The sequence below is a fragment of the Eumetopias jubatus genome, unplaced genomic scaffold (genome assembly GCF_037043125.1).
Source record: "Eumetopias jubatus isolate StellerSeaLion01/CBP00866 unplaced genomic scaffold, mEumJub1_p1.0 scaffold_3, whole genome shotgun sequence".
In the NCBI taxonomy this organism is placed as follows: domain Eukaryota; kingdom Metazoa; phylum Chordata; class Mammalia; order Carnivora; family Otariidae; genus Eumetopias; species Eumetopias jubatus.
Window position 1 is genome coordinate 189,954,064 of NW_028274809.1, and position 27,976 is coordinate 189,982,039.

The 27,976-nt window shown below is 39.2% G+C and overlaps 1 protein-coding gene across 1 annotated transcript in view; it reads right to left on the reverse strand.

The window, feature by feature from the left end:
* NALF1 (NALCN channel auxiliary factor 1) overlaps nucleotides 1–25,337 on the reverse strand; it is a 607,449-nt gene extending 582,112 nt beyond the window's left edge. Inside the window, exon 1 of the mRNA XM_088022221.1 lies at nucleotides 24,453–25,337. Within this exon, the coding sequence (XP_087878347.1) occupies nucleotides 24,453–25,337 (885 nt within the window). The remainder of the gene's footprint in view (nucleotides 1–24,452) is intronic.
* Nucleotides 25,338–27,976: the final 2,639 nt, after the last annotated feature.

Below are 27,976 nucleotides of genomic sequence, written 5' to 3' on the forward strand. Positions count from 1 at the left end.
ACTAACAATGTGCCAGACACTCTTCTAAGTGCTTTAGTAACCTGGATTTACTTAATCTTGATAACAACCCTGGGAGTTAGGTGCTATTTTTCTCCCCTTATTAGAGAAGAAACAGAGTCAGAGAAATTAAGTAAATGCCTCGAGGTCACACCGATTTTAAACATGAAGACATCCTGGCTATGAAATTCAGGCACCACTTACAGAATCATCCCTACGACCCACTGCTCCACCAAAGGAGACATGGTCATAAGGCAGGAGCTCCTCAAAGCTTACCATACTGACAGCCAAGTCTGCCTATTCGTGGCACGTGACACAATCACATAATCGTGGAACTTATAATATTGATCTTACAACTATTGCAGCAAACTCATATGACTTTATCAAAGAACTGACAATCAGCTAAGAGCTTCTTATTGAAGGTCTTATACTCTTTCATGTGGATAAAAATGACTTTGTAGGAAGGACTGGCGCACAGTGTATTTTTAGCAACACATCACATCATTCATCACTAACCGAGCACAGGGTGTATGCAAGTCACCCCGATACGGTCATGGAGCTGCAACAGACATTCATGAACTTGCTGCCATTCTCAAGAATTACGCTGCTCAATATGGGAGCCACCAGCCACATGTGGATATTGCAATTCAACTTTAATTGCATTTAGGTAAAACTAAAGATTTATTGAGTCTCTGTGTTGCTGGTCACCTTTCAAGTCCTCAACCGCCACAAGTGGCTAGTGGCTACTGTACTAGACAGTGAAGATACAGAACATTTCTATTCTTGGGAAAGTTCTGGGAAGCAGCACCGCTCTTGAACATCCTCAGCTGAAATAAGGTTAAGCACCTGGAAGTTCCTTGCAAAATAAAGGGCAAGGGAACCTCACTGAAACTAATGAATTCTTAGTCTCTTTTATATAACTTTTAAAGGACTGTTTTACATTTAAGATAAAAATATATATCACTTTGAGATTATAAAAGTGGCAATTTTGTGAAATGATTAAAATTCTGAAACTTGATCTAAAAAAATGAAAGCTTCTACTGGTGTTTTTTGAAGATGCCTGAATAATTTTCCGTACGTGTGTAGCTTTCTAATTTTGCAACTGTTTTTCTGAGCCTCATTTGACTGATCTCACCCTCCTTTTCTCCCATAAGGGCTCTGAATTCTATCAGTAATCTCCTGGATATAAGAAATTAATACTATACTAGCAGGAGACTGTGGCCAGGACAGCACATGGGAAGTCCCAAGTGAACAGAGATAGAAATCGAGAGCTAAACCCGAGTAGGCAAGGAGGGGAGCTCTAGTGCTTGCATGAGATACACTTAAAAGTCCAGAATGTCCTGCTGATACGAGAGTTTAGACGAGTATCAGTGATTTCTGTGCTGATATAGCTGCAGGTAGAAAAGGCAGCAACCCACAGTGAGTGGATGTGTCTCCACACACCTTTCTCCTATCCACGGAGATGTCTCGAAAACACTCCCACCCATGTCTCCACCTTATTTATATTTTCAAATTGCTTCTTTCCTGATACCCAAGAGCAAAATCTACCTTGATCCAAGTCCAAGTCAGAAGTTCCTGGGAGACATCATGGTCTGGCCCAGTACCATATCAGACCCATGATTCAGCATCGGATTCAGATTTTGACACTGAAAACGAAACACATTATATTCAATGAGCCTAAACTGCTCCAAACCATCATAGAAAACCCTAAGCTGAAAATGGAAAAATATCATGGATGCTAGGGTCTTTCACATTATTGTCATAACAAATGAGCAATCTCTCGGTCTAAATATGGCTATTTTTAGGAGATTCCCCATCTAAAATGGACTTTTATGCAAACAATCCAATAGAGCTTGACAACTTTTATAAATTATGGATGACTCGTTAAACAAATTAGGCTTCTCACATTGAGATATTTCAAAGTTATGGTAATAATTAACATTTCAGGTCACAGAGAAGAAAAGTCATACATCTAAGTGGAATAAGATATATTTCTTAAATAGCATCAGGTAAAAGAAAGAAGAAAGAAAGAAAAAGAGAGAGAGAGACGGAGGGAAAGAGGAAGGAAGGAAGGAAATGTTTACCATCGCATAAGCTAAATATAGAACGGCTTTAAAATAGAGTAACTGAAAATAAAATGCTCAGGATGCTAAACTTGACAAGTAAAACCTCAGTTACTTTTAATTTTTGTTTGTTTTTTAGAGCAGGGGGAGGGGCAGAGGGAGAGACAGAATCCTAAGCAGGCTCCATGCCTGGTGGAGCCCAAGGCGGGGCTGGATCTCACAGCCCTGAGATCGTGACCTGAGCTGAAATCGAGAGTCAGATGCTTTAATCACCCAGGTTCCCCCAGACTCAGTGACTTTTTTTTTTTAATTTTTACTTTTTTAATTTTTTTATCAGTTACTTTTAAAACAAATTCTTAGCTATGGACTTTACAGCATATGAAATTTACTTTCTTCATTATTATGTGCAAGTGTCTAGCCTTTTCCTCTTATTCACTTTTTATAGGTCATGTATTAAATACAAACCATCTAATGAGTCTAATGAAAAATAGTATCCTTGAATACATTAGTTATGATCCAAGGATACTGGATGGTTGGATGGAATATAAAGTGGATTTGTGAGAGGCAACTTTTTACCACAAGTAAACTGGATGGACTTCTGAAAGTTACAATATATCTAACTTAAAGCAAATAACTATCTTTGCAGTAGGCAACCAACAAATACGGCTGAATTTAGAAAGACTATGTCTGCTTTGTGCTTTTACATGATGACTCTTACATTTCTGAGATCCTAGCCTATTTAGTTTGAAAGCTGAAATTAAATAGGGCACATCTGTTAGGGAGAACCAAAGCATCACCTGCATCCCTGGAAATGAATGCCCACATGAAGTGCAGCATGTGGACTATGAGCGAGGGTAGGAAAAAGGCTTTTCTTGGAGTAGGTTGGCATAAGCAATAGTCCTTATGGCTGGCATAAGAATGAAAGGTTTTTCAAACAGAGATTGTTCCCTGAATGACCCAGTACAGAGACTTTAGTAAAGCACCTGAAGCCAGAGAAGTCCAACTCTGATAACAAGCCCCATTTCAGACAGTGGTAGCGCTCCCAGCTAACAATGGACTTTGTACCCAGCCTTTCCAGCCGTTTTTATCAGTTAATTAAAAATAATACAAAGAATGTACACTTTGTGATAAACTAACAAAGAAACTCAAGAATAATCTCTTTCACTAACTGGCCTTCAAGGTACCAGCTTCAAGGTACTGTTAGCAGTCTCCTCCAGTGAGGTCAATGTCCCTGCTCTCTCCCCTACAGCCAGTGTTCCCTTGACTAAGTTATCGGAGGACCTTGTGAAAATGCAGATTCTGATTCTGGGATGCCATTGGTCTGGGGAGGGACCCACGACTCAATTTCTACCAAGCTCTGCATTCAGGTCTATGTTGTTGATCTACGGAGCACACTCTGGGAAGCAGGGCATCCGGGATACATCTCTCTGCCCTGTGCCATTTATGTCCTCGCTGCCTTCAGGCTTCAGCCTACCCATCATTTCCTCTGAGCAGACTTTCCAAAGCCTCACATACTACCCGGACACTCCGTAAATAGCCATAATCACACTGTATTACAATGATCTCTACTTGTCTGAGTCTTTTGTGCCTTTGTGACCCAGCTCCTAAGAGAATGTCTAGCACATAGTAGGATATCAGTACATATTTGTTTAATTGATGAATGATTTATTCTTATAGTGTACAATTCAAAATTGAACCTCAGGGGTAGTATAAATTAAACCTACAGGTAATAAGCTGTCAAACTCTGGATGTTACATCAGAATTGTCAAGGGTCTGCTAAAACAAAGGAGGGCGAGATGGAAGCCTTCTCATCGGTATTATCATCTCAAATACCACACAACTGCAGCACAAAATAGGGTCCATTCCATGCACTTGTTTCATAGCAATGACCCAAAAACTCGGAAATGCAAAGCTCAGGCCCCACCCCAAGGCTACTAATCAAGCTTGATGTTTTAATAAGATCCCCAAGTGGTTCACCTGGTAAAGGTACATGAAATCCACAAGTGAGTAAGCCTAATCAGTCCAACTCCTTGTTTGGGTTTAAACTTCCAATGCGCATATGGAAGACCTCTGTGCTGCCTTCCTGGGATAGAGCCAGATTGACCCCAAAGTCACTAAAGACAGCTAGTAGAAACTGAAGTCATCTGGGGGTGGAATCAAGAAAAAAAAAAAAATTAAAAAACTGAATAGCACTTTATAGATGTTTGGAGAGAAACTACATACTAACTGATGATCAAAATCTTATTTTATAAAACAGACACTGTTCCTTAACATCAAATGCTATTGTTTCCAAAGAAACAAAGTACTGCAAAAAGTATTGCCTTATTTTCCACTCAAGTACTGAAGCACCAAAACAGGCTTGGTCTTTACTTTCTGCATAATTAAACCTGATGTGAATTAGCAAATAATGGATATTAAAACTCACTCTCCTCTTACCAAATTTCTAAAGGAATGTCCTTCTTGAAGGGTTCTAAAAATTATCAATTAGAATAACTTAACATTCCCTTCTCTAATATTTATCACTGGGAATAACAGCAGTCTGTTGAGGAGCAAGTTGTAAGTAGCTGTAAATAATATATAGGGTTTTTTTTAAATCTACAAAATCAATAACTTCAACAGATTCTTATGAAATGACTGGAAGAAAACATAATAACAAGCATGAATTTAAAATGAAAAGTCAGGTCGTTATGCCAGAGTTCTTTTTTTTGTCTTTTTTGCAGGATGTTAATAAGAATTTAAAAATTCATTATTATGGGCACCTGGGTGGCTCAGACGGTTGAGCGTCTGCCTTCAGCTCAGGTCGTGATCCCAGGGTCCTGGGGTCGAGTCCCGCATCGGGCTCCCTGCTCCTTGGGAGCCTGCTTCTCCCTCTGCCTCTCTCTCTCTCTCTCTCTCTCTCTGTCTCTCACAATGAATAAATAAAATCTTTAAAAAAATTCATTATTATGTAAGTCATTCTTAAAATCTACTTCAGTGGAATTTTAAGGAACAAAACGTCTTGAGTCTGGATTCAATCATAGTAAGAGAATATTCAACAATAACTATAACTAAATTCAATATCCAGCAGTTCTCACTCAGACAAGTTCTTCATACTTCATCTTCTCTTCATTCGTCACAAACCATTAAAATACCTTCATCCCTTTAATAAAGCGAATCATAATACAGTAATTACATGAATCATGCTTTGATTTGAAGAATTCCAACAACTACTGATAGTTTGACAGTGGGATGAATATACTTTGAAATGAAAAGATGGTTTATTTAACTTCTTTTTCCCTAATTCAAACAAGATTTTGACATTGTGATCCAGAACTTCATCTAAAACCCACAGAGAAAAAGACCATAACTGAACTGTGCCAAATTTCCTCAAGAGTGTAGCATATGGATAGGGATTTCTGGGATCACAACAGATTTGGCTACCCAGCTTTTTTATATGTTTATGGAATTAAAAGTAGATTTTATCCAAATGAATAATATCTAATCAGTGAATATTTAGTGAACAGTACCAAGTGTACCAAGTGTAGCACGAGGATAAATAATAGAGTCCTGGACCTAATTTTACATAGCACGTAATTTCTAAGTCAGCAACTATACATAGGGGGAGAAAAAGAACAATATACATATAGCTTAATAGTCAGTTCAGAATGTCCAGAAGACGGTTCCATTTATGGCCAGAGAAAACCCAGAAATATATATTTTTTAATCCTTAACTTTGCACATTTTCATCACTTTGGCATGACCCAAGGCCAGACGAAGGACTGCTAATTCCATTTTTCCTTAAATACTAAGATGATGCTATTGGGTGGCATATGCTTGGAACCATTTCTCAAATAGTAATGAGGTATTGCAGTGGTCCATTTCAACTTCCTTAGACAGAAGATCAGTCTGTGCTGTGGAATCGAGCTACCTAATGTCAAGGAATAGCTGGAAGTTGAGGTGCATAGGGCAGCAGTAAACTTGACTCTTACCCTGTCTGCCCAATAAACCAATCTAATTTACTTCCCCTCCATACAGAAACATACCAGTTCCTCAATGAGTAGGAACCCAGAAACTAGAACCTTATCTCCAAACCGTGTTTTTCATTTTCTATGTGCTAATAAGCCACTACTTTAATGAGGATCAAGATCTAAAGACAAAAATGCAGCCCCCAGAAGAATATCTGGCTCTCCAGAAAGCGTAAAAAGAAAAAAAAAATCTTCTAATAGGGTCGGAAGAGTTGAAAAGAGAGAGTTTCCTGGCCTCTGTTCATAAAGACAGTTGCCCTAACATGCCTTCATGTTTATTTCAAATCCCACTGCTGAAACCTTTAATGTGAAGTTAGCATTATGGGCAGCATTCCAGACGAATGAGATTTATATAGATGAATAAATTGGCATATGTGTTTGCTGTATTAGTCTAGATAATTCAATGTTTTTATGAGAATTATAAGTCACCACTTAGAAACTACAGGTTCTAAAGATTCATTAATTGACCTTAAAATACTTTTTTAGGAAACAGACTGTATTCTTCTAAAGCAATTATGTGACATTTATTATTCCATAATCATAGCAAAATTTTTAAATGTTAAGGAAACATTTCAAGGCAAATTTAGGATTTAATTTTATACAGAAACAATTTTGGGAGAAGTAAGAAGGCTTGAAAATGACTATTTTCAATTTCTTTGGTTAAAATACCATTTTCCTTATGCGGATCATGCCTAATAAATTTTTACTTACCTATGTTCCTACAGTAAAACATATTTGTACTTAATAATGCTGATGGTTTCCTACATTTACAATTAAAGATTTATCAAATATTTCTTGATTTAGTAGCAACATAAAACAAAAACAAACATTTATCTTGTCTGAGATGATTAAATAATATGTGAAACTGTCTTTGATTATCTAAAGAATAATGTATTTGAGGGACCTTTAAAAGGAATGGGTGTGCAAATAGTCTCTAAGGTGGCCCCATCATCTCCCTTTAACATCATTGTGTACTTGTGTTGACTCCACTGGACTTGCTTCCAACAAACAGAATAGAACAAAGAAGGATATCATTTCATGATGACATGACATACAATTATAAATCTGTCTTGCTGAGAATCCTTCCCTTATGGCTTTAAAGAAGTAAACTGCCCCACAGAGGGTCATATGGCAGAGAACCAATGGGCAGGCGACCAGCAAGTGTCTGAAGTTCTCGGTTCCACAGTCTGCAAGGCCCATATTCTGCCAACAACCACATGGGCTTTATCTGATCTTTTCAGATAAACAGTAGAGTCAAGTCTCAGATGAGGCCCCAGCCTGGACCACAACTTGACTGTGTGTTTGCTGAGGACATATCCAAGCCATGTCCGGACTTCTGGCCCACAGACGTTGTGAGATAATAAACATGCATTGCTTTAAATCTCTAAGTTTGTAGTAATTTGTTACACAGCAATAGATAACTGATACAACAGAATTCTCTACTTTTTTTTTTTCCTTTTTGGAAAGCAAAGAAAATAAACTCAGGCTGCTTCACTTCGATCTACACTTTGAAAGAAAATCTAATGCATGATTTCATTTTCATGATTTTGGAAATCTAATACATGCCCCTGAAAAAATGGCAACCACTCCATTGAATAAAAAGCCTAGTAAGTCCTTCAGAAAACTAGTTGGTGCTTTCATGACAATTGCTCACCTCTTCATAGCCTACCTAGTGGTTAGATGATGCTACTTGCTACCGATTGGCCCATACCCAGTTTTCTTTTGTGATTTCTATGAATATTAACCTTTAATGCTTCCCAAAATATAACAGATAAATTGAATGTGCAAATTTGTGCAAGCACTGTTTACAATATTCCAAAGTTATGGCTAAAGTGCAGGAGCAAAGAGGTGATACTGTAACACATGCATGAAACTGTGACTACTTTCTCCTAAAGAACAATAGAAACTTGGTGGCTACCAGAAAATCAGGGTAATCGCCCACTTGAAAATGCTTCATGTTATAAATGCACAGTAAATAATTCAATTTCAAGAGGACTCACTATAGTTTCTTAATTAAAAAAAAATTAAAATGAGGCTGAGGATTTCACCAGACTTTCCCAAATAGTGCAGTCTTTAAAACTGCTTCTCTAAAAAATTTCAGCAGATATATTTTAATTGAACAGTTACATTAATTTCCATTTTATCTGCCACATATGGATACACAGTGGAAACATATTAGTAAAAAATCCAGGGAAAGAAGTAAGAAGCTGTTCTATCCTGAATTCCCAGAGGAGTGTGCTAATCCCTCCATGGCATTGTTCATGTATGTGGTGTCAAACTGTGTCTTTTCAGTTATATTTTACACAACCTGCTCACAGGCATTGTATCTTTTCATACATCTCCTAACTCCTCAGATGATGAACTGTGCACAAGAGTCAATGCATGAATATTTGCTCCTAAATGAATTAAATGAACCGGCAGGGGGAAAACGTCACAATAAAAGTTTCAAGAAACTACTTACCAGCATTACTAACCAGAGAGGGAAAGAATTCAATAAAATATATGAGGCCAGATCAGTTGTGTAGTTTTTGGGGTTTTTTTCAATTTTCATTAGTTTTATTCAGTGGAACCTCTCACACAATGGAGAATCATTCAACAATTACTGATCAACACTTAGTTTATTGCTGCCTAACAAACCACTCAAAAATGTAGTTTAAAACAGCAACCTTTTCATTACAGTCTAAGAGTCTGTGGATCAGGAAGTTAAACTACATAAAGGGGGAAGCTTTTCTCTCCTTTAAAGAGTCTGGTGCTTTGAGAAGATCTGAGGGGCCCAGGGTGACCTAAATGGCTGGCGTCTGACACTCATCTGGAGGTTCTACCCACATGTCTGAACCTGGCCTGGAACAACTCGAAGTCTGGGTTCAACTGAGACTATCTACAAGAAAGCCTACCCTAGCCTCTCTCTGTGCCTTGGGCTTCCTTACAGTAGGGTGGTCTTGGGTTACTTAAACGTCTTATATGACAGCTCAAATCTTCCAGAATACATGTCCCGGCAAACAGGGCTAAAAATGCATGGCCATCTATCAGCTCCCATGGAAGTCCCAGAGCATTACCTATGCCCCAGTCTTTTCTATGGAGCAGTCACAACCATGCCCAGATTCCTCTTTGTTGGAGGAATACCAAAAAATCTGCAGGATAGACTTTCCACCAAAGCCTTTGAATGGCCATTCAGAGTTGAGTTTCTTCCTTGTTTTATTTCTAACACTCTAGCTCATTTCATAATGTGAAGTAATAAGAACAATGTTTGGAAAGTATTATTTTAAAACATTTGCCTATGAGCAATTTGAATTTTGGGAACTATTTGAACTGTCTGGGTGATTTCTCAGGTAATATAATAATTTTGCTGCTCTGAACATCCTAGTTAGGTACCTGAATAGAATCTTGTAATAAAAAAATATCTACAGCTTTCATTTTATGCTTGGATTGATGAAAAAGTTTCTATTATGCTGTCAAATAGTCTCTCTTTTGCTTTTTTCTATTAAGTGGAATGTTTTCTCTTTCAGTCTCTTCCTGACTTTGGTGCACAATATGATCAAGGTGCAGTATCTTTCTAGTTTCTTAAAAATCATAAACTAATCAGCAAAACCAAACAGTGATATATTTTGCTAAAGTCTTCTAAATTTGGGAAACATCGGATTTTAAGAATTGCTTCTCTGGAAAGGTTCAGAGATGAACAGTTATTTCTTTCTTTAAGTGGCTAGTTTAAGGAAACACACATCCCCCACTGCAAGCTATGGAGTAATTACACTGCTGTTTATGACTTTTCAAACCCATAATTACCCATAAAGAAGCATGTATAAATAAAATACTCTGTTTATGGTTCCCGTATAAAAAGCTGTTGTTCAGGAACGAAGATATCAAACACCATATTTTATAAAATTGGTATTTTATAATTATCGGACTTATAGCCTCCTGTATTTTAAGAGAAAAACCATGAAGTTTTCATAAGCGATTTGCAGCATGGTCCTAATTTCAAGGCTCTTTGAGTAAAATCTAATTTTCACCTATAGGGTGAAAGTGGGACCGTATGAAAAAGAAAATTTGTTGCCAGGATTGTTTTTTTCAGTAAAACATTATGAGCACAACAGCTTTTGGATTAAGATATTTACATGCCTTTAACCTTGTTCTCATTTATGTGCATCTTGGAGGGAAAAAAAAAGCAAGTATTTTCCTGGGTTTTCTCTCACATTCCTTTCTTCCCTTGCTTTAACAATTACCCTGTTTATATATAAATTTCCTACTTTTTTTTTGCATGTCCATTTATGAGTCACACATGATGAAATGTCTGATTATTCTTTATTTAACTAGGTGCACTGAGGGATATTTTTTATCTCAGTGTCTAAATTACTGTTGCCATATAATAGCGCTCAGACTATCCAACAACAGTTTCCACTAAAGATCCATTTTTAGAAAGTAATATTACTTGTCCCCATACAATTTTTTTCCTATATAGTACACAAAAATTGTATAACAAAATGCATTCCCAGAGGCAATGATTACAAATTAAATTATTAAAATGTTCTTTACACAATATCCTTTAACATATCTGGATGACAACTATCATATCTTCTGCTAATAATCACTGTGATCATTCTTTGAAAACGCATGCATTCTCTTCAATGCCAACACTTCTTTGGCCCCTCTGATTCACCTGCTTGGTCCACAACAAATAACAGCAACCCTAGAGGACAACCCTTAACGATTAATTAGAGAAGTCAGAGGAACTTGGTTGGACAGCTGCTTGGGAAACTATCCTTAATAATTTACCACATTAAATGCAGCACATATTATCATGTATTTTTAAAAATGTAGAATAAGAATAGGTTCAAGTAGCTCAGAATGGAGACAGCACTACATAGGCAAGAGTAAATTGTAGTAATCGGTCAAAGGTAGAAAATGGGAACTCTCAAATATCATTGCATGTTTTCCTTGCTCTACTGGAAGCATGAATTCAGCTACTTCATCTGGACCCATGCATTTCAAATGTCAGGCCATTAAGATAAATTAATATATCTGGATGAAGATAAGATTTTTTTCTCTGAACCCTATCTATCACAAGTTAATTTTTCTACAATTCCTCATCTACCCTAGTCTTGACTTGGGGAAAAAAAAAAAGGAAATTGTTGAGTGCTATGAGCCTTTAGCTGTACTGTTTTCGTATTATTCATATAATCAAGTCATTAAAGAAATGCAAATTTGCACTGCTTAGCTTTTGCACTTTTCTGTTTAAAGTGGATACCGTGAGAAAATTAAACAGCCATCCAATTAACATGTAATATTGGAGAAGCGAGCATCATTTCCTCCGCAGGGATGCACCATATTTCTGACAAACACCGTTCGCCAAAAAGGTGAGGAACAAAACAGCATTTCAAATCTTTGGGAATCTGTATTTGTCTTAACTGTAGTTATTTATTGGTCTTAGTTTTCTTTTCCTGTGTGGACACAGCCAAATAGAAGCTAGGAAAAGCTGACAGCACCAACACTCACGCGGTGGAACCATGGGACAGTGAACTCTCCAGCCAACACATCTGCAGTGCTGCCCATCTGGACTGGGCGACTGGGACAAAGACGGACCCCTTCGTCAATGTGAAGACTTGCTCCTGCAATTAAGACCTTTCAAACATCTCTACCTTTATGAAATAATTGAGGAACATCAAAAATTTTTTAATCTCCAAAGCTTTAAGGAAACATTTTAGACTTTTATTATGAAAAAGCTCAAGTTCTTTTTTTTTTTTTTTGAAGTTCAAGTTCTTAATATCACATATGAAACATAAGATCAAAGATTTGGGACTATAAATATCAAGGGATTTTGTTAACTTTCCTCAGATTTGGAAGTATTTGGATTTGAGAAAATTATCTGTCAACAAACAAAAAAGTTTAGGTACTCTTATAGTATGCTTGTTTTTGCCAAAAAAAAAAAATATATAGATAGATAAAGAGCTTCCTTTGACTCCTGGGAGGTAAAACTGTATTATACATGATTGGTCTGTTTCATCCATTAAGTCATAAGAACAAAAACTATCAACATATCTAAAGATTGGATTAGTTGTTTTAATAATCTTAAAGAGCCAATGAACTGAAGGGGGAAAGCAATCCATGGTTGAGCAGGTGAAAAACACAAATAATCTATATTCATCATTGAAATCAAACTATGCCCACAAGGATTTTGTTTACTCAGACTTGAATTCCCTCTTCTTTACTGGAATTTTTCAGCCACATTGAATAAAAATGAAAAGTTTAAAAATTCTAAACCGAAGTGATATGGAAGGATTCATTTTTTCCTAAGTGACTTCTAAAATTTCAATATATATGGAGACACTTCATGGGACAAAGAGAACGTATCTGAATTGTCATAATTTGCCAACCCTTCACAGAGCAGATCAGAGCCAGAGACTCGCAGCTCCAATGGGCAGCAAGATCACGTGCATTTGCATGTGGGTCTCTTTCCCCATGACTCCCCTTGGACTTGGGCTGAAGCCACCGCGTCAGAAAGCACAGCTGCCCCACACCTTCACGCCCAATGGCTCCCAGCAGCCAGCCCAGTTTTCCCTGCAGGGAAGGAGAAATCCTGTTTTTAAATGGTTTAAGATTCAGATCGACCTTTTTAAAATACATTTGTTTCTCTTCAGGCAGAAGACCACTGCTTATCTAGTAGGGTCTCTGAGATTCCAAAGGTTAAACATACCACAGTGCTTCTAAAAACGCCTCTATGAAAACTAAGTTCGAGATCTCTTAGGCAGCTGATCTGAACTAGGAGGACAGCTTTGATTGGCAGCTAATGACTAGATGAGAAGGACAAACTTGTCGGTGCTTCCTACCAGCTCAGCGTCTAAACAGTGTTGGTGCCGTGCGGTACGAAGCCATCACCTCCTTTCAGAGTGGCTTGAGCTGAGAGGACAAGTCGCCAGTTACATCTTACTCTCCACCTGCTCCGCTCCTGCTCTTGGGGACTCCTCGAACTAGACAGAAGCACCCGATCTCACAGGACCTGGTGGAACAGCAATTTGTATCCCGGCCATTCTTTTAGGCCCCTATTTATTCCCCACACGAAGCTGCTGCAGCAGCAAGAAAGCTGGATGAAGGGTGTTGTTTGTTTTGATGTGCCAAAGAACTTTATATTCCCTCTACTCCTGCCTCTTTCCTCCCACAGTCTCCACCCTTAAAAAAAAAGACAAAAACAAAAACAAAAACACCTAGACAGGAGCAACAATTTGTGACAGAATGGACAGTGTCATCGAAGAGCTAAATTCAGCCTCTGAGATTTAAGCTCCAGATACTACTGGGTTTAACTTCTGGCTACGCCACAGCTATCTGTGAGCACTTGAGCACATTCTTTAACTTCTCTAAACCTCAGTCACCATCACCCTGTTTGTTGAAAATGCTAGTTTTGCCCATGATTTTGGACTGTTGTGGGAAATAAACAAGATAAGGATGCTAGAGTCATCTGCCTAGGGCTTATTTATGGTAAAAACTTAATGAGTATAATTCCATGAGAGTGGGGAATTTAATACAGTGATTTTGTCCCTGGTGATAATATCCCCAAAGAACTGGATATGGGATGACTTAATGCCTGAAAAGAAGGGCCACAAAACCAATACGGAAAGGTCATTATCCACCTTCTCCTTCCCAGTCTGACCATGTTGTTGAGTCCTGTGTGAGAGTCTATAGCAGTGATTGATGTTTGTGATCAGAAGATAATGAGTATTTCTGCAAATGAGCAATAACAAAAAACAAATTTTCTTCATAGATGAGTCTAACTCTGTTCCTATACATCTTCAGGATAAGCATATGTCATTGATTCATTCTTTTTTTTTTAAGATTTTATTTATTTATTTGACAGAGAGACACAGCGAGAGAGGGAACACAAGCAGGGGGAGTGGGAGAGGGAGAAGCAGGCTTCCCGCGGAGCAGGGAGCCCGATGCGGGACTCGATCCCAGGACTCTGGGATCATGACCTGAGCCAAAGGCAGATGCTTAACAACTGAGCCACCCAGGCGCCCCTGATTCATTCTTTTTAAAAGTTATTCAGACTGATAACAATATAAACAGAAACCAGAGAAATAATTTAAAGTTGATATTGTCAAGACTTTCATTTTTTAAAGGGAAGTATTACTATGAGTGAGGTGCTAGGCTAGGAAATTAGTTATATTTTGTGTGTAAGAAAATTTTTCTTTGGCAGGAATTAGTAATAAGTACAATCTCACTGTGCAAGCTTATCACTTCTGGGTGCCTCATCTTATGCCAAAGGCTGTTGGATGGAATATTTATAATCATCTGGTCAACCTGCAACACCCAGGCAAGACATCCTGCAGGGTCACAGAAGATAGCTCCCATCCCATTTGTACATCTTCTGTAGCAATGTGCTCTGATTGCCTCAGGCAACTCCTGCCATTGTACCCGTTAATAAAACACTCTTCCTTATAGAGAGTAGAGATATTTTTGCATAAAATATCTATGTACAGATCCTCATTCTCACCCCTAGAGCCACTTGAAGTACTGGATAATAAGACTCCCCTTCCACATGCTAATTTTTATCTGATTAAAGAATCTTGCTGTGTGTCCCTGTGTCTTCTCTTTCTGAGGGCAATCATGTTGCCACACATGGAGCACAGTCTCATATTTTATTCTCCCCATTCAGTCTTCTATGTCTTGGCACTTGCCATGTTTGCCTTGTCTGCTAGCTCTAGTTCAATATCAAGGCAAACTTTTACCCGACTTCCTCTCCTTCCCCAATCAATAAAAATACTAAATTTGGCTGAGTGGGTAAATGCGGGTCAGAGCAGAAAATAACAGGGACACAAAAAACGAAAACAAAGCCAAGTATCTAGAGGGCAGGGCAAAGGGCCTCATCTTTTAAAATGGACTGTGAAGGCACGACTTTGCAATGCCTTACAAACTACTTTCCCCAAGATTTATTTTTTTAACCAAGAGGGTTCCAGGAGATGGACAATCATTACAATGGTCTCTCCACTTGTCCTCTCAAAAAGGTCTGTGCATAAAAGGGCTCAAATCCCTCTGGGGTAACCTAAGGGGATCCACTCAGTCTAAAACCCGGCAGATGTAAATTTTTAATCTAAAATAGGGGAAAACTTCGAGGTTTAGGAATGGAACATTTTCACTCCAGCTGAACTTATGTTTTCTACTTTATTTTAGCATTGTTCAATAATTTATTCACCTTTCTAGAGAAGCATGTAGATGTAATAAAACTGAGAATTTTATCATGCAAAATACAAAGTCTGCTTATAAAACCCTTGTAAGTGAGTATTGTTTACCAGACAATTTCTATGAGACCTCAAGTGAAGACTATGTTAATTTTACTGATTTTCTTATGGTTTTTTTCCCCATGGTTTTTAATGAATTGTCCCATTTACTGAGCATCAGCAAGCCCTAGGTTGGGCACATTTATATGCATGGGAGTCTTCTGATTTCTTCCTTGTAACCATGTTATGAAAGAGATACTAAAATCCCTATTTTAAGTAACTAGGGTGATGTCATGTAACTAATAAATGGTGAATCTGAGGGCCGAACCCAGGCTATCCTCAACTGTTCTTTTAACCATTTTATGATATTCTCTATTAGGTTTAAAATTAATTTCTATTTCTATTTCAGTATTTTTTAAAGAAATCCTATAAAGAGATGGCCATATTTAATTCAGTGGGTTCCCTAAATATATGATTAAACCCCAGAGCAACACAACCTAAGAAAGTATAGGTAACACATATTATGTAACTGTTGATATTTACAATCAATAATTATTTTGTATTATTTGAAAATGAATTTTCTACTTCATTTAAGCATATTCAAAATGACAAATGTGTTTATTTTTGAAATCCTGGAATTAAAACTTTGTTCCTGTTTAAAACATAAAATAAAGGATCTGTGATGTATAGCAAAATGCACAGACACAATCTCTCTTCCTCCCCAAGGCTGGGAATAGATGGGAGCCATCACCTCTTCTTTGGGATCTGGTGCCTTCACTATTTTTTTTCTGAATCTGGTACTTTCTATCTCATATTCTCATCCAGGTCCTAGATCAAAAGTTACAAATATCCTAAAGTTTATTTCATCGTAAAATATTTACTTCTTTAAATTCACATCTTCCCACCTACTCCATTCTCTCTTTTCTCTCCTAAGGAAGAGTCATTCAGACTAGTCTTTATCTCAGCTCCAAGTCATTCCTTAATCCATCACAACTTGACATCTCTCCCTACCAAGCTACTGAAACTACTCTTGTAAGGTTGACAAGAGCTAATTGCCAAATCCGGTGACCTATTCCTAGGCTTCACCCCACAAGACCTTTCTGCAAGATAAAACAGACCTGACTAATTCTGCATCTTTCTTAAAGTCCTGCCCCATACCCTTCAGATGATCACATTGTTGTGATTCCCTCTCCCTTCCCTCTGCCTCTGCTTCTCCCTCTTCCTCCTCTCACTTGTGTATTCATGCCCCACCCCCTCATATTTTTACTCTCATCCCTTGTGCTCCTCTGTCTCCTTCCCTGGTCCCTTTTCTGCCCAAACGCTTAGATGTTGTTCTTCCTCAGGATTTATCTTTGGTCTTCTCTCCATATAATTTATTTTGGTTAAGTCATCTAATCTCTGTCCACAGCTTCCCAAATCAAACCTACATGGAGAGAGTGAACTTCACTACCAAACTCCCTCAACCGAACCCACATGGCATGCTATCTACTGTACATCTTCTGCTATCATTTTCTACAAAAATGAACTCCTTGTTTCTTTCAACAATGCCAATCCCAACTTGCTCTTCCCTCTATGTCTCTTTTCTCTTTCAATGGTATCAACTCCCATAATCTCACCTTTTATAAATCTTGAACCATATCCTTCCTCTACAGTCAGTACGTCTGGACTGAGAAAAGTCCCTGGAATCTTGCCTTTCTTCTCCATTCCCGTAGCCACGGTAGTCATTTAGAATTTTCTGCCCAACATGGTAGCCACTAGACACTGAGGCTATTTAAATTTAGACTAATTAAAGTTAAATAAAATTTAAAATTCAGATCTTCATTCACTCTAGCCACATTTCAACTGCTCAGTAGCCACACATAGCTAGGAGCTACCATTTTGGACAGGGTGGAGTATAGAACATTTCCTTTGTCACAGAAAGTTCTGTTGAAGAGTACTGATTTAGAGCCATCATATTACCCCAAAGGAAGACAGCAGATTCTGAATTAATCTCTCTGGCATTACTTCAACCTATCCCACCCTATTATCACATTACCATTAGAGATAATTTTTGAGAAAAACAAAGCATCCCAAATGAATCCCCCTTGATCAAAATTCTTCTCTGATATTTTTTCATCCAGAAAATAAAATTCAAAGGCCTTAGCATGGGATATATGATCCTTCACAATTGAGCACAAACACCTCCCCAGAGGTATCTCCTACAGCAAGACTTTTTAACAGTTGTTAAATCTACGTGAAAGTATGTGTGGGCTTACTATACTAATCTTTTCATTCTTTGATATGTTAGTAATGCTCATAATAAAAGAAAAAGACAAAATACATTAAAGTGACAAAGTGAACTTGATCTTTAACACTGCCCAGCTGTTTGACCTTGGAATAGTTAACTTCCTGTCCTTGCTTTACTCATCAATAAAAACTGTGATAAAATTACCTCATATAGAGATGATGTAAAGATTAAATGAATTAGACAAGTTTCGGACTTCCAATAAGCTCTAAAGCTTATTAAACAGCTTGTGTTGAAGCCTGTTCCAGCACTTAAATCTATGAGTGATTCAAATCATTTTCTGTGAGAGCTAATACTTTGCCATGATCATCCATCTACATCTCAGTTCAATTTTCTTTTCAAATAAACTAAGTCAGTGATAGTTCAGTAAGAAAGAGCCTGATCATTTCTGATGGCAGTAGAGACGCAAAGAAAGACCCCTGAACTTTGGGTCTCCCATGGGACACAGCCCCTGGAAATGCCACAAGACTCAGCCAGGGGATAATAAGAAGGCATACTGAGAGGAAGGTAAGAAAACCGAGGGATAAAGACACAGTTTTGACTAGAGCCCATTTCCCCTCCTGGGAGGGGTGGAGCTGGTGACATACAGAATCCCCATGCATTTCCATAGAACTAATTTGTTGCATTCACCCTCATATATTATGTGTGGATATGCTACTGTCACTGCTAAAATCAGTAACAGTACTTAAACAGATATTAAACTTCTATTTTTGCAAGACATTTTTTTTTTTTTTTTACCATCTGTGGTAGCTTATACAACATTTTGTTTATAAATGACTGAATGTAGAAACAGACTACCAAGAGGTGGCAGTGGGGTGGGGGAGTCAACTATTACCTTTTAACACTTGAAACAGCCAAGAATTAAATATTTTCATGTATTCCAACAAAATACATACTATAAATCAGTAACCATTTATTACAAAAAAGGCAAGTGTTTCCAGTTTTAAAGAATCAGAGTAAATTCACATTTCATTAAAGAAATTCCATTTTTTGGACTATATTAATATTCCCTTTTTCCTTGGATAAAACTTAGATTTAATGTTTCACAGCACCTTATAATCTAAAAAGTTAAAAAATAAAATATTATTGACATTATAATTACTTCCAAACAGAATAATAAGATCCTCTTGAAACTAATTCCTAAATTAAGTTTTGTCATAATCTGTGACTACTTAGCATTTGTACCTTCAAAAAACTGTATGGATGTCAAGTAGTTATTGTAGTAATATAGAAATAAGTTTAAAAAATGGCTTATCATTACAATGAAAGAAAAGTGAAAAAGAATTAGTGATTTCCTAGGATTAATAAAGTGAACAGATGAAGAACAGACCAGAATCATGCAAAGTATTACAAAAAGCGAAAAGGTCTTCTCTAAAACCAACCATGTATTTTTTTAAAAAGTCTAAATTTTGGCCATTTATATGGGCTAAAATTAGAGAAAAAATAATGAGGCTGGGCCTCCTCTAATAAAGTAATTGATCAGTCTCAGAAAGACAATCATTCAGTTTCTGCACTCATGTCATCAACCCATTATTGAACATTAGTATAATGACTCAGTTCTACCTAAAAGAAAGAATAGGCATAGCCAGTGGGCCCATTCTTAGACATTCAAAACTCGGGTCTTCTCTGCATCCACCTCCCTCTCTCCATGTTCTCTTTGGCCATATCCCTTAACCCTTACATCCAGTTGGTTCACTTTTCATCTAATTCCTCAGTCTAGTTACTACATATGTGCTCCCCTGCCCTCTGGCTATGTCCTGTTGCCTCTGCCACTTTTCAAAAATATCTTGAGTTCCATTCTCATCAGTTGAGCAAATGAAATTATTATGTATTACAGAGGCACAGGAACTGGAAGGTTTTTGCACTTGAGCTGTCCCTGACAACTAGAACAGTGGTTCTCAACCTTTGCCACACACATGAGTCACCAGGGAAACTGGACATCCCAAGCCCATGACACAAACCAGATCAATGAAATCAGAATCTCTTTCAGGGCTAGGGGGCTTCTTCAAAGATCCCCCAGGATATTCCAGTGTGACCCCAAGGACCATTGATCCAGACTAAATGTTTACTGATTTTGAAGAAACATCTTTGCAGTATAAATCAATATAAAATAAACAACAAAAATGTTTGGTGCTGAGTTAATGTGATGTTGATATACAAGATGAAGATTAAGCAGGAAACTAGGACTTGAAATTAAAGCAATAGGTCAGATAATTCAAACCAAAATATTCTCTTGTTTGAAACAGCTATCTGTATATTTGTTCTTGCAAATTTAATCTAGCAAGAAAAGATATCTTAATGTATTATGATTTATATGTGGGGGAGCATGAGGCTGAAAGCACTGTTTGATCTCCTTTCGTTCATATTTTAATTCACCTTGCATATGCAGTCACCATCTTCATCTAATTAAAGTGATTAAACCAATGTATAACAGCAATTATTGAAACTTTGTGGTTATGCCCTATATAGCTACTAATTTGACCCAGTTACAAGTTCAAAGTAAAAATATTCATTCTTTAGTCTATAAAATAACAGGTATCTAATATTAAGATAAAATTTGGGGTGTTTCCTTATAAAAATAAAACACAAATCATAAATCAGTAGTTGCATATAGAGGAAAAATATAATAAAGAAAAAATCTGGGTCATAAAAATGATTATGATCATGGCTTTGACCTTATAAATGGCCTTATTAATGGTCAAAGTGATCATCTGCAAGGTTAGACTATTTGATTTTGCAGATTTGAAAATAATAAAGTGGTAGAATATAAAAGAGCTGTATTTGCAGACGTATTCCACAGTTCTGGACAGCGTCATAATACACAAAATAGTACTTCATCAACAGCAAAATAATACTTTAGTGGAAAGAATTGTTAGATATTTGAATTTCTTTAAAAAAAACTATTTTTTAAGAATCTATAGTGCATGACACCAAAATAAATAAGAACCTAAGAAATGCCTTTTTTTCAAGGAGCACATTATGTAATCTAAATTCTATGTTATCAAACTGGTTACTGTTTGTGTTTCCTGCAGACAATACAGAAAGCTTCAGGTATCACAACTGTTGTATATACCTAACACTGGCAGGGTTATCTCTTTGGTCAGTGATTGTTAAAAATAAGCAAGAGAATCTGCTTTAATATGACTTATAAAAATTAAAATATGAGAATGCATACGTTCATGAGAGTATAAAGATCAGACTTTGTGCTGACAGAACTAAAATACAGATGACGTAATGATTTATGTTAGAATCTAATCTCAAATCTGCTTTCACTGACCATCTGTCTAAAGGTATACTAAGTAAATAGCAGTAACAAAAGTTCACCTGTTCACACAGAAATCTGTATTTCCTAAGTATCACAAGTTTTTATAATACACATTTTCAAGAATGCTTAGGAGCTAAAGAATGGCATATTTAACGGAAAGATCTTTATTTACGTTAAAAAATCCAGCATGTTAATAATATGCATATGTAATTTTGTATCTTAGAATAGTGTATTCTTTTTTTTAGAATAGTGTATTTTTTAATAATACCACCCAACTTGAAGTTTTTTACAGATTTGTTAGATTCTTATTAAGCATATATCAAAAACAGTATTTTGAATAACACTGTAAACTACAGAGAATTACTGTCATAATTCTTGCTACCTGGTTTATGTAATATAGCAGCTTGAATGCTATAATATAAATGATACATGCAATGGTTTTTGTTCTTTATTTTTTCATAAATTACTTCCTAGATAAATGTGCATATTTTCTTTTAAAAAATTAAACCAGTTATTTCTCAGAATATTAGGAAATATTCTTGGATACAAATGATTTCTATTATATGTTGTAATACAAAGGTTTGTTAAAGTAAATCTAAGTTGTTTTTGATCTCCAATTACTTTGGACTCAAGACATTATGATTGTATTAGATCAATATTAAGAGTTTTTTTTTTCAGCATAATGAGCCAAAAAAGCCTTTTTAAAAAGTTAAATAAAAATTAAATTTGATCTATTTTAATTTTATACATATATGCTATGTGGCATTTTTCTTAATGGAGTGAAGAATATAAAACTAGAAGGTAATAATAATACATGCCCTAACTTTTAAAAGTTAGAAATCACAGCATTAATCATTTGATTATATATGGGTATAATAAAGTTAATATATTTCTCCTAAAATATGAATTCTAATAGTTTGTTTAGCTAATATGATTAAATATATTCTGTCTATAATTCTATAAATATATTCATAAACTATCAAAATTGGATCTTTTTCATGAATATATTACCAATCCCAGAAATATAATGCATTTACTTTTAATGTAGCCTAGGACTTTGTGGCTACCTTAAAATTTGGAAAATTTTGCATGGAATGTATATTTAGAACAAGGCCCCTGATGATAGTCCCCTTTTCATAATTTTAAGTATGTTTGAAATCATTATGTTTAGAAAGAACTCAGACACATCCTTCAAATGCGTACAAGTAGCATGTTAAGCCATGTAATATAATTTGCATGTAGATATGTTTGTGACTTTTGCAGAATCATAAAGAAATCATCCATTAAACTAAGAAACTAAGCACTCAACTTGTGAGTTATTAGCCCAAAAACACTGACACCTTAGAATTGAAATTGTAATTTTTGAAAACAGTTATTGTGGGATAAATATGTCAAATTAACAAATCTAACTGAAATCACACAACCAAGAAATAGCTACAAGACATCATGGGTAATAAATTCTGTGTTGTGGTAATGAAAAACTCAAATGTCTGTATTTACTTTTCCATGTGAGGAAGAAATTTTTCTAAAAAGCAATTAATATTTTTATGATACACTTTTGTGTATACAGGTAATGATGACTCTTTTATACAGAAACACAATCCAGGAGTACTTTACAACATGACAAATTAGTTTAACCTACACTATACCTATGATAATATAAATATCAAGTTGAGATTTTGTTCAGGTCAAGGACAAAATAAACATTTATATATATTTAAAATCTGGGTATGTGAACAAATATATATTTGACATGTTTATTTGAAAATATGCTGCAGTCTATTGACAATGAAAACTATCTTAAATACTGAACCTACGCAAATTAGAATTACTGGAAATTTCTATAAAAGTTTGCATTCAGGGAAGCAAGCAAATTCATATTATTACATAATATGTAGTATTACATATTACAAGGTACCACTTTTAAACCTAACTATACTAAAGCCCTTGCACCCTTTTCATTAGTAGTGGAATTAGTGTTCTCATCTTTATAATTCTGATGCAACGTATCTTGTCAAAATAAACAACTGTGCAAATGTGCTAGTCATTCACCAACTTCTGCCATTAAGAATAACTTTGATCCCCAGGCATGAATTATTGTGGTATGGTTAAGAAAAATAGGTAGAAAGTTTAAGAGCCATTTATCTAGTGAAGTAGCATTCCAAGTTAATGTTGTAAACTCAACATTACTATTTGCAAAGAAGATCTGTTTCTGGTCTTTTAAAGAATCTTGACAAAGCAAGTTTACTTTAAGTTTAGCTTAATTGTCAAAAGCACAATCAATCAATCCAAAATATAAAAAAAAAAAAGCCCTTGAACTATGTTCATTTTAAACAGATTATCTCTTAGCCCAGTTCTCTTGTCAAAGTATCACAAAAGCCTTTGATCCACACCACCCTGATTACACTTCCCCAGTACAAAGTAAGTGAGGCAGAAGACAGTTGTTCGGTCCCTGTGTGGGGTTGGGGGAATAGTGAGGAGAAAGGAAGAGAATGTGGTATATTATTTATTTTGAAAAGCAATACTGTTTTGTTGTGTTGTTTAAGAATTACCCTTGGAATGAAACATAAAGGCTCATTGAGATTCTGTCATCATTTCTTCCCTACTAAGAGGTCACTGCAGTATCTTCAACAGAGCTATCAAGCAAATCTCATTTCAGCACCATGGACAGGGACACTTCTACTAGCAGAAGCACCCATGATTACATTGACCATTTCTTGAGAAACTTGGCAATCTCTTCTCCTTTGTCAATCAGCAAGGATTATATCCACCATTATATTCAACAGGAAGAGGTTGAATATAATACACATGATTAAGGAGATCAGTATTTTTCATTCACAGCATCTAACACTTGCCATTTAGCCGTTCTGAAGAGCATCCTGGAAATTAAAGCTAATATTACATAAGGTGTCTGATAAATAAGTTAACACTGATCATCGATCACCAGATATTTAATTAAAACTTTCTACGCATAGTGAGTCTCAGATCAATCATTATACAAATGTCTAAGAGAAAACAGGAAACTTCTGGTGAATAAATATGCTTAGGTAGGCCTCCATACTTTGCAAACAACCAGAATTACCCCATAAAAAAGGCAAAATGCTTTTCCGTTCTTCCTATGTAAACAACTACAAACACTGTCTATTGTCCCTCTGGTCAACCAACTTAATGATGTCACTACGAGAGAGATCACGTGTGCAGGTCCATAAGCCAAACCACACATGCCTGTCACCGACTCTGGTTTTATCTGGGGTCATCAGGATGCAGTCCCATGTCTGTCTTCCCAGCAAGCTGCATTCAAATTCCATTTTTCTTTTTTTAAAAAGGGGAACAGAGTTTGAACCAATTGCATAGCCGTAAGAGTTAAAGCATCAGCTTTATGATCTCAGAACACCAGGGTCTTCCCTGAGCTTCCAAGGATTCCCAGAAGAAGGCACCAGTCCACAAGCAATCCTTGAGGTATTCCCAACTCAAGCAGCAAGTCAAGCCCTCACAACTACAAAAGCAACAACAGAAGTAACAAAACCAGCAGAGAAAAAAAAACTATTTTAAAACTCTAGAAGACATCTCAGCTAAACACACACAAGACAGAAAAGCGCAAGAAGGGAGGGGGGGGTGGAAATACACTGTTCCTACCTTACAGTCCTCAGGACACGATTTCACCGAGTACTCCTCCGACTGTAAATATTTATGGAGCACACTCTCAAACTCTTCGTATTTCTCCTGAGCGTGGTGGTCGTAGTCTTGGTAAGCCTCGACGCACTGCCTGCAAGTGGTCATCTCGCCGCCCTCCTTGAGCACCACATCCAGACTACAGTTCAAAGTGTTGGGACTGGACAACCCCGAGAACAACTCCCAAAGTGTGTAGGAATTACAAAACGAAAGGTAAAAATCCGACAAGTTCCAGAGCGGAGCTGGATGCGTCCCCCTCACCGGCTGCTCCTCCCCCGCGGCCGCCACCCCCCGACTCCAGTTCCTGGCGCACACGGCGTCCGCGCTCTCCACCGTGAAGCACTGGCCCGAGGAGGCGCCCTGGGGGTAACAAGTCTCCAGGCGCCACACGGGTTTGGCAGAGTTTCCTAGAAAAAGAGCCTTGCTCCGGTTGTTTTTGCCTCGGTTGCCCTTGCCGCCGCCGCCGCCGCCGTCTCCCGGGGAGGGGGGCAGGGTGGGGGACGAGGAGGCGGAGAGGAGTCTGTGTGCCTGGGCGGCGGGCGAGGACTCCCCCATGCTCGCCAGGAGCGCGGGCCAGGAGGGCTCGTGCTGCCGGTGCCGCTGCTGCTGCTGCCGCCGCTGCCGATGCTGATGCTGCTCCTTGTCGCGGGTCCGGGTCAGCTTGGCCTCGGCGCAGAACCACAAGTGATCAGAGAGCAGGACTGTGAAGAACAAGAGAGATGCCAGAGACAGTCGCCATTTCTGAGCCCTCTCTGAATCGATGAACGGTTTCTCGTTCTCCCGGGGTGCTGCCAACCAGATTTTTAAGCCGTCGTCATACTGCCGACACATCCAAGCACCCCTGGTCATATTTTGGGAACGCACAGCCCTGGCCGACTCCACCGTGAGGGCTCCTGTGCCGGTGTCACCACAATATGCATTGACTTAAAGGGTTTAATTTCCTTATCCCCTCCTCCCGGTTCTCTCTCTCTCTCTCTCTCTCTCCCTCTCTCTCCCTCTCTCTCCCTCTCTCTCTCTCTCTGTTCTCTCTCTCTCTTTGCCTACATAAATATTACCGGGCTTTGGAGGAAGATCTGACTTGCTCCCGACCTAATCATAAGCCGACCCCATCCTCTGTAGAGTGGAAAACAATAATGGAGAGAGAGAGAGAGAGAGAGAGAGGGGAGAGAGAGAGAGGGGGAGAGAGAGGGAGACGGAGAGGCAGTCGGAGGAGGCTGGGGCTGGTGGCCGGCGGTGAGCTGAGTGCAGGAGGTGATGCTGGTGGAGGTGGCGGGCTGGCTGGCGCTGCTCCTCTCACCCAGGCATTGTCACAGCGCGGGTCCCCATGGCCCTGCTGAGGACAGCCCGCTCTCCCCCGCCAGGGGCATGCCGCGTCTCCGCTGCCCACTGACGGCGACCGGAGCGCCCCCCCAGCTCCTCTCCTCCTCCTTCCTTTCCTTCTCCTTTCTCTCCTCCTCCGCCTGCTCCTACTTCTCGCTCGCTCTCCCCGAGTCCGGAGCCTGGGCAGCCGCCGCCGGCAGGGCTCTCCCTCCCCCCCACCCCCCACCCCGCGCTCGAACTGCCGCCGCCGCCGCCGCCGCTGCAGGTCTGCCCGCGGGCGCCGCCGCCGCCGCCGCCGCCGCCGCCGCCGCCGCCGGGCTCCGACTGCTGACGCCGCCTCCCCCGGACCTCGGGGCCGAATCGCCTGGGCTGGGCCTCCCGAGAGCCACAGTCATCTTCAGTCCCCGGCTAAGTTGCCGCCATCTTCGTCCTGGAGAAACACTTTTTTGGGGGGGAGCACTGGCTTTTGCGTCATCTCCTCCCGCGCCGAGATCTCTCCATCCTGGCGCATTGGCACCGGGCTGGGCCCGGGCGCAGCAGGAGGGCGAGGACGCACGGGGGCTGTGCCCGCGGGCCCCGCCTGGACTTCTGGGCTCCCGGCGCCCTCCCCACCTTTCGGTTTTTCTTTTCTGTTACCACTGATAAAAGTCAGAATGCGGACCGCAGGGCTGAGGATGCTGGCTAATTTCTACAGCCTCCCCGGCTCCCGCTCTGCCTCCGGAAAAAGTCCGAGCTGCGGGCTGGCGGTTAGAGGTTTCTCGTGGGGCGAGGGTCTGGGTATTGCCTTCTTAACTAAGGAATGATCGACTTCAGATGAAAGGATAGAGGACGGGAGTAAACAAGAATTGGCCAGAGAAGACAGGAGGTGACATTTGGTCTCTGCATGTGCCTAGGGATACCTAGACAACTAGAGATCAACAGCTACTAGTGCGTTAAATTATTTTGTCAAATGATTTTAGTGTTTGGAAGGGATGGCGTGTGCGTGCATCTATATCTAAGGTTGTAGCTGTATATATTACAGCGACATATTTCACATTACAAAGTAAAAGGAGATTAGAAGCAACCTCGCAGAGTCTTAGGGGAAAAAAACCTAAGAAGACCTAGGCTATCGGGCGGTCACCACCTAGCCCTCTGCTCCGGGCTCGACGTCTTGACCTCCGCCGCTTCTTCCTCCGATCTGGAGCATCCCAAACTCCCGTGACCCGCCCCCCCCCCCCCCACACTCCGACGGCCTGCGCCCCAGCCCCCACTGAGCTGGGCTCTGCTGCCGCTAGTTCTTCCGCAGCAGCGGGCTACCGGGCTGCCCGAGAAGCAGCCGCTGCAGTCCGAGCCTCTGGTGCCCCTTAGCGTTGGCTCTCGGAGTTCCGAGAATGGAAAGCAACAGACGCGCTGGGAAAATCTGGGGTCCCCTCCATCCCGACTCGTGCCGGACGATGCTGTGAGCAAAGCTCTCATTTTCCCTGAGGACCCTGCCCACTCCGCCCCTCCCTCGCACCCCAGCGGCAGGAGCAGGAGGCTGAGCGGGTGCCAGCTCCCCTGCGCGCGCACCCGGAGCGCAGCGCTGTCTCGAGCTCTCTCTAGCTGTCTCGTAGGGCAGCGACTTGCTCCACCCGGCCACTCACTGTGTCAACGTCCCTCCTCTGCTTTCTAATGACCCAAATACTCTGTCCGGTGCACATTTACATGGGCAATACTAGGGTGCCATCGATCTAAGTCAATATCATGGGGAACCAAAAGGATGGATCGTCATCCATATTCATTTTCCTTGCCGAGGCGCTGTGAGTGTTGGGACACGGGAGAACGGGGTATCTTTTAAAATGGCTAGTCGAAAAAAATAATGGGCAGGATTAAACCAGCCAGCCCTTTCCTCAGCATAATAAGGTATATACTAAATTTTACTCACAGAAATCCTAAGTTCCTAAACACTGTATGCACTGACCATCAAAGCTTGGTGCAGTTTGAGGGCTTGGTTGATCTTTAGGTGTCCTGTAATGTTTTTAAAAGACCATTTGTGTGGGTATATCATTCCGGCACCTTGGATTTCAACACTCTAATCTTTTTTAACTACATATAAGATCTAGAAACTAACTGATATATGTTTTATGGCAAGTTTATCCTTACCTCAAAGCATCTTTAAATAAGCAAAAATTGAGGTTCTGTTGAAGATT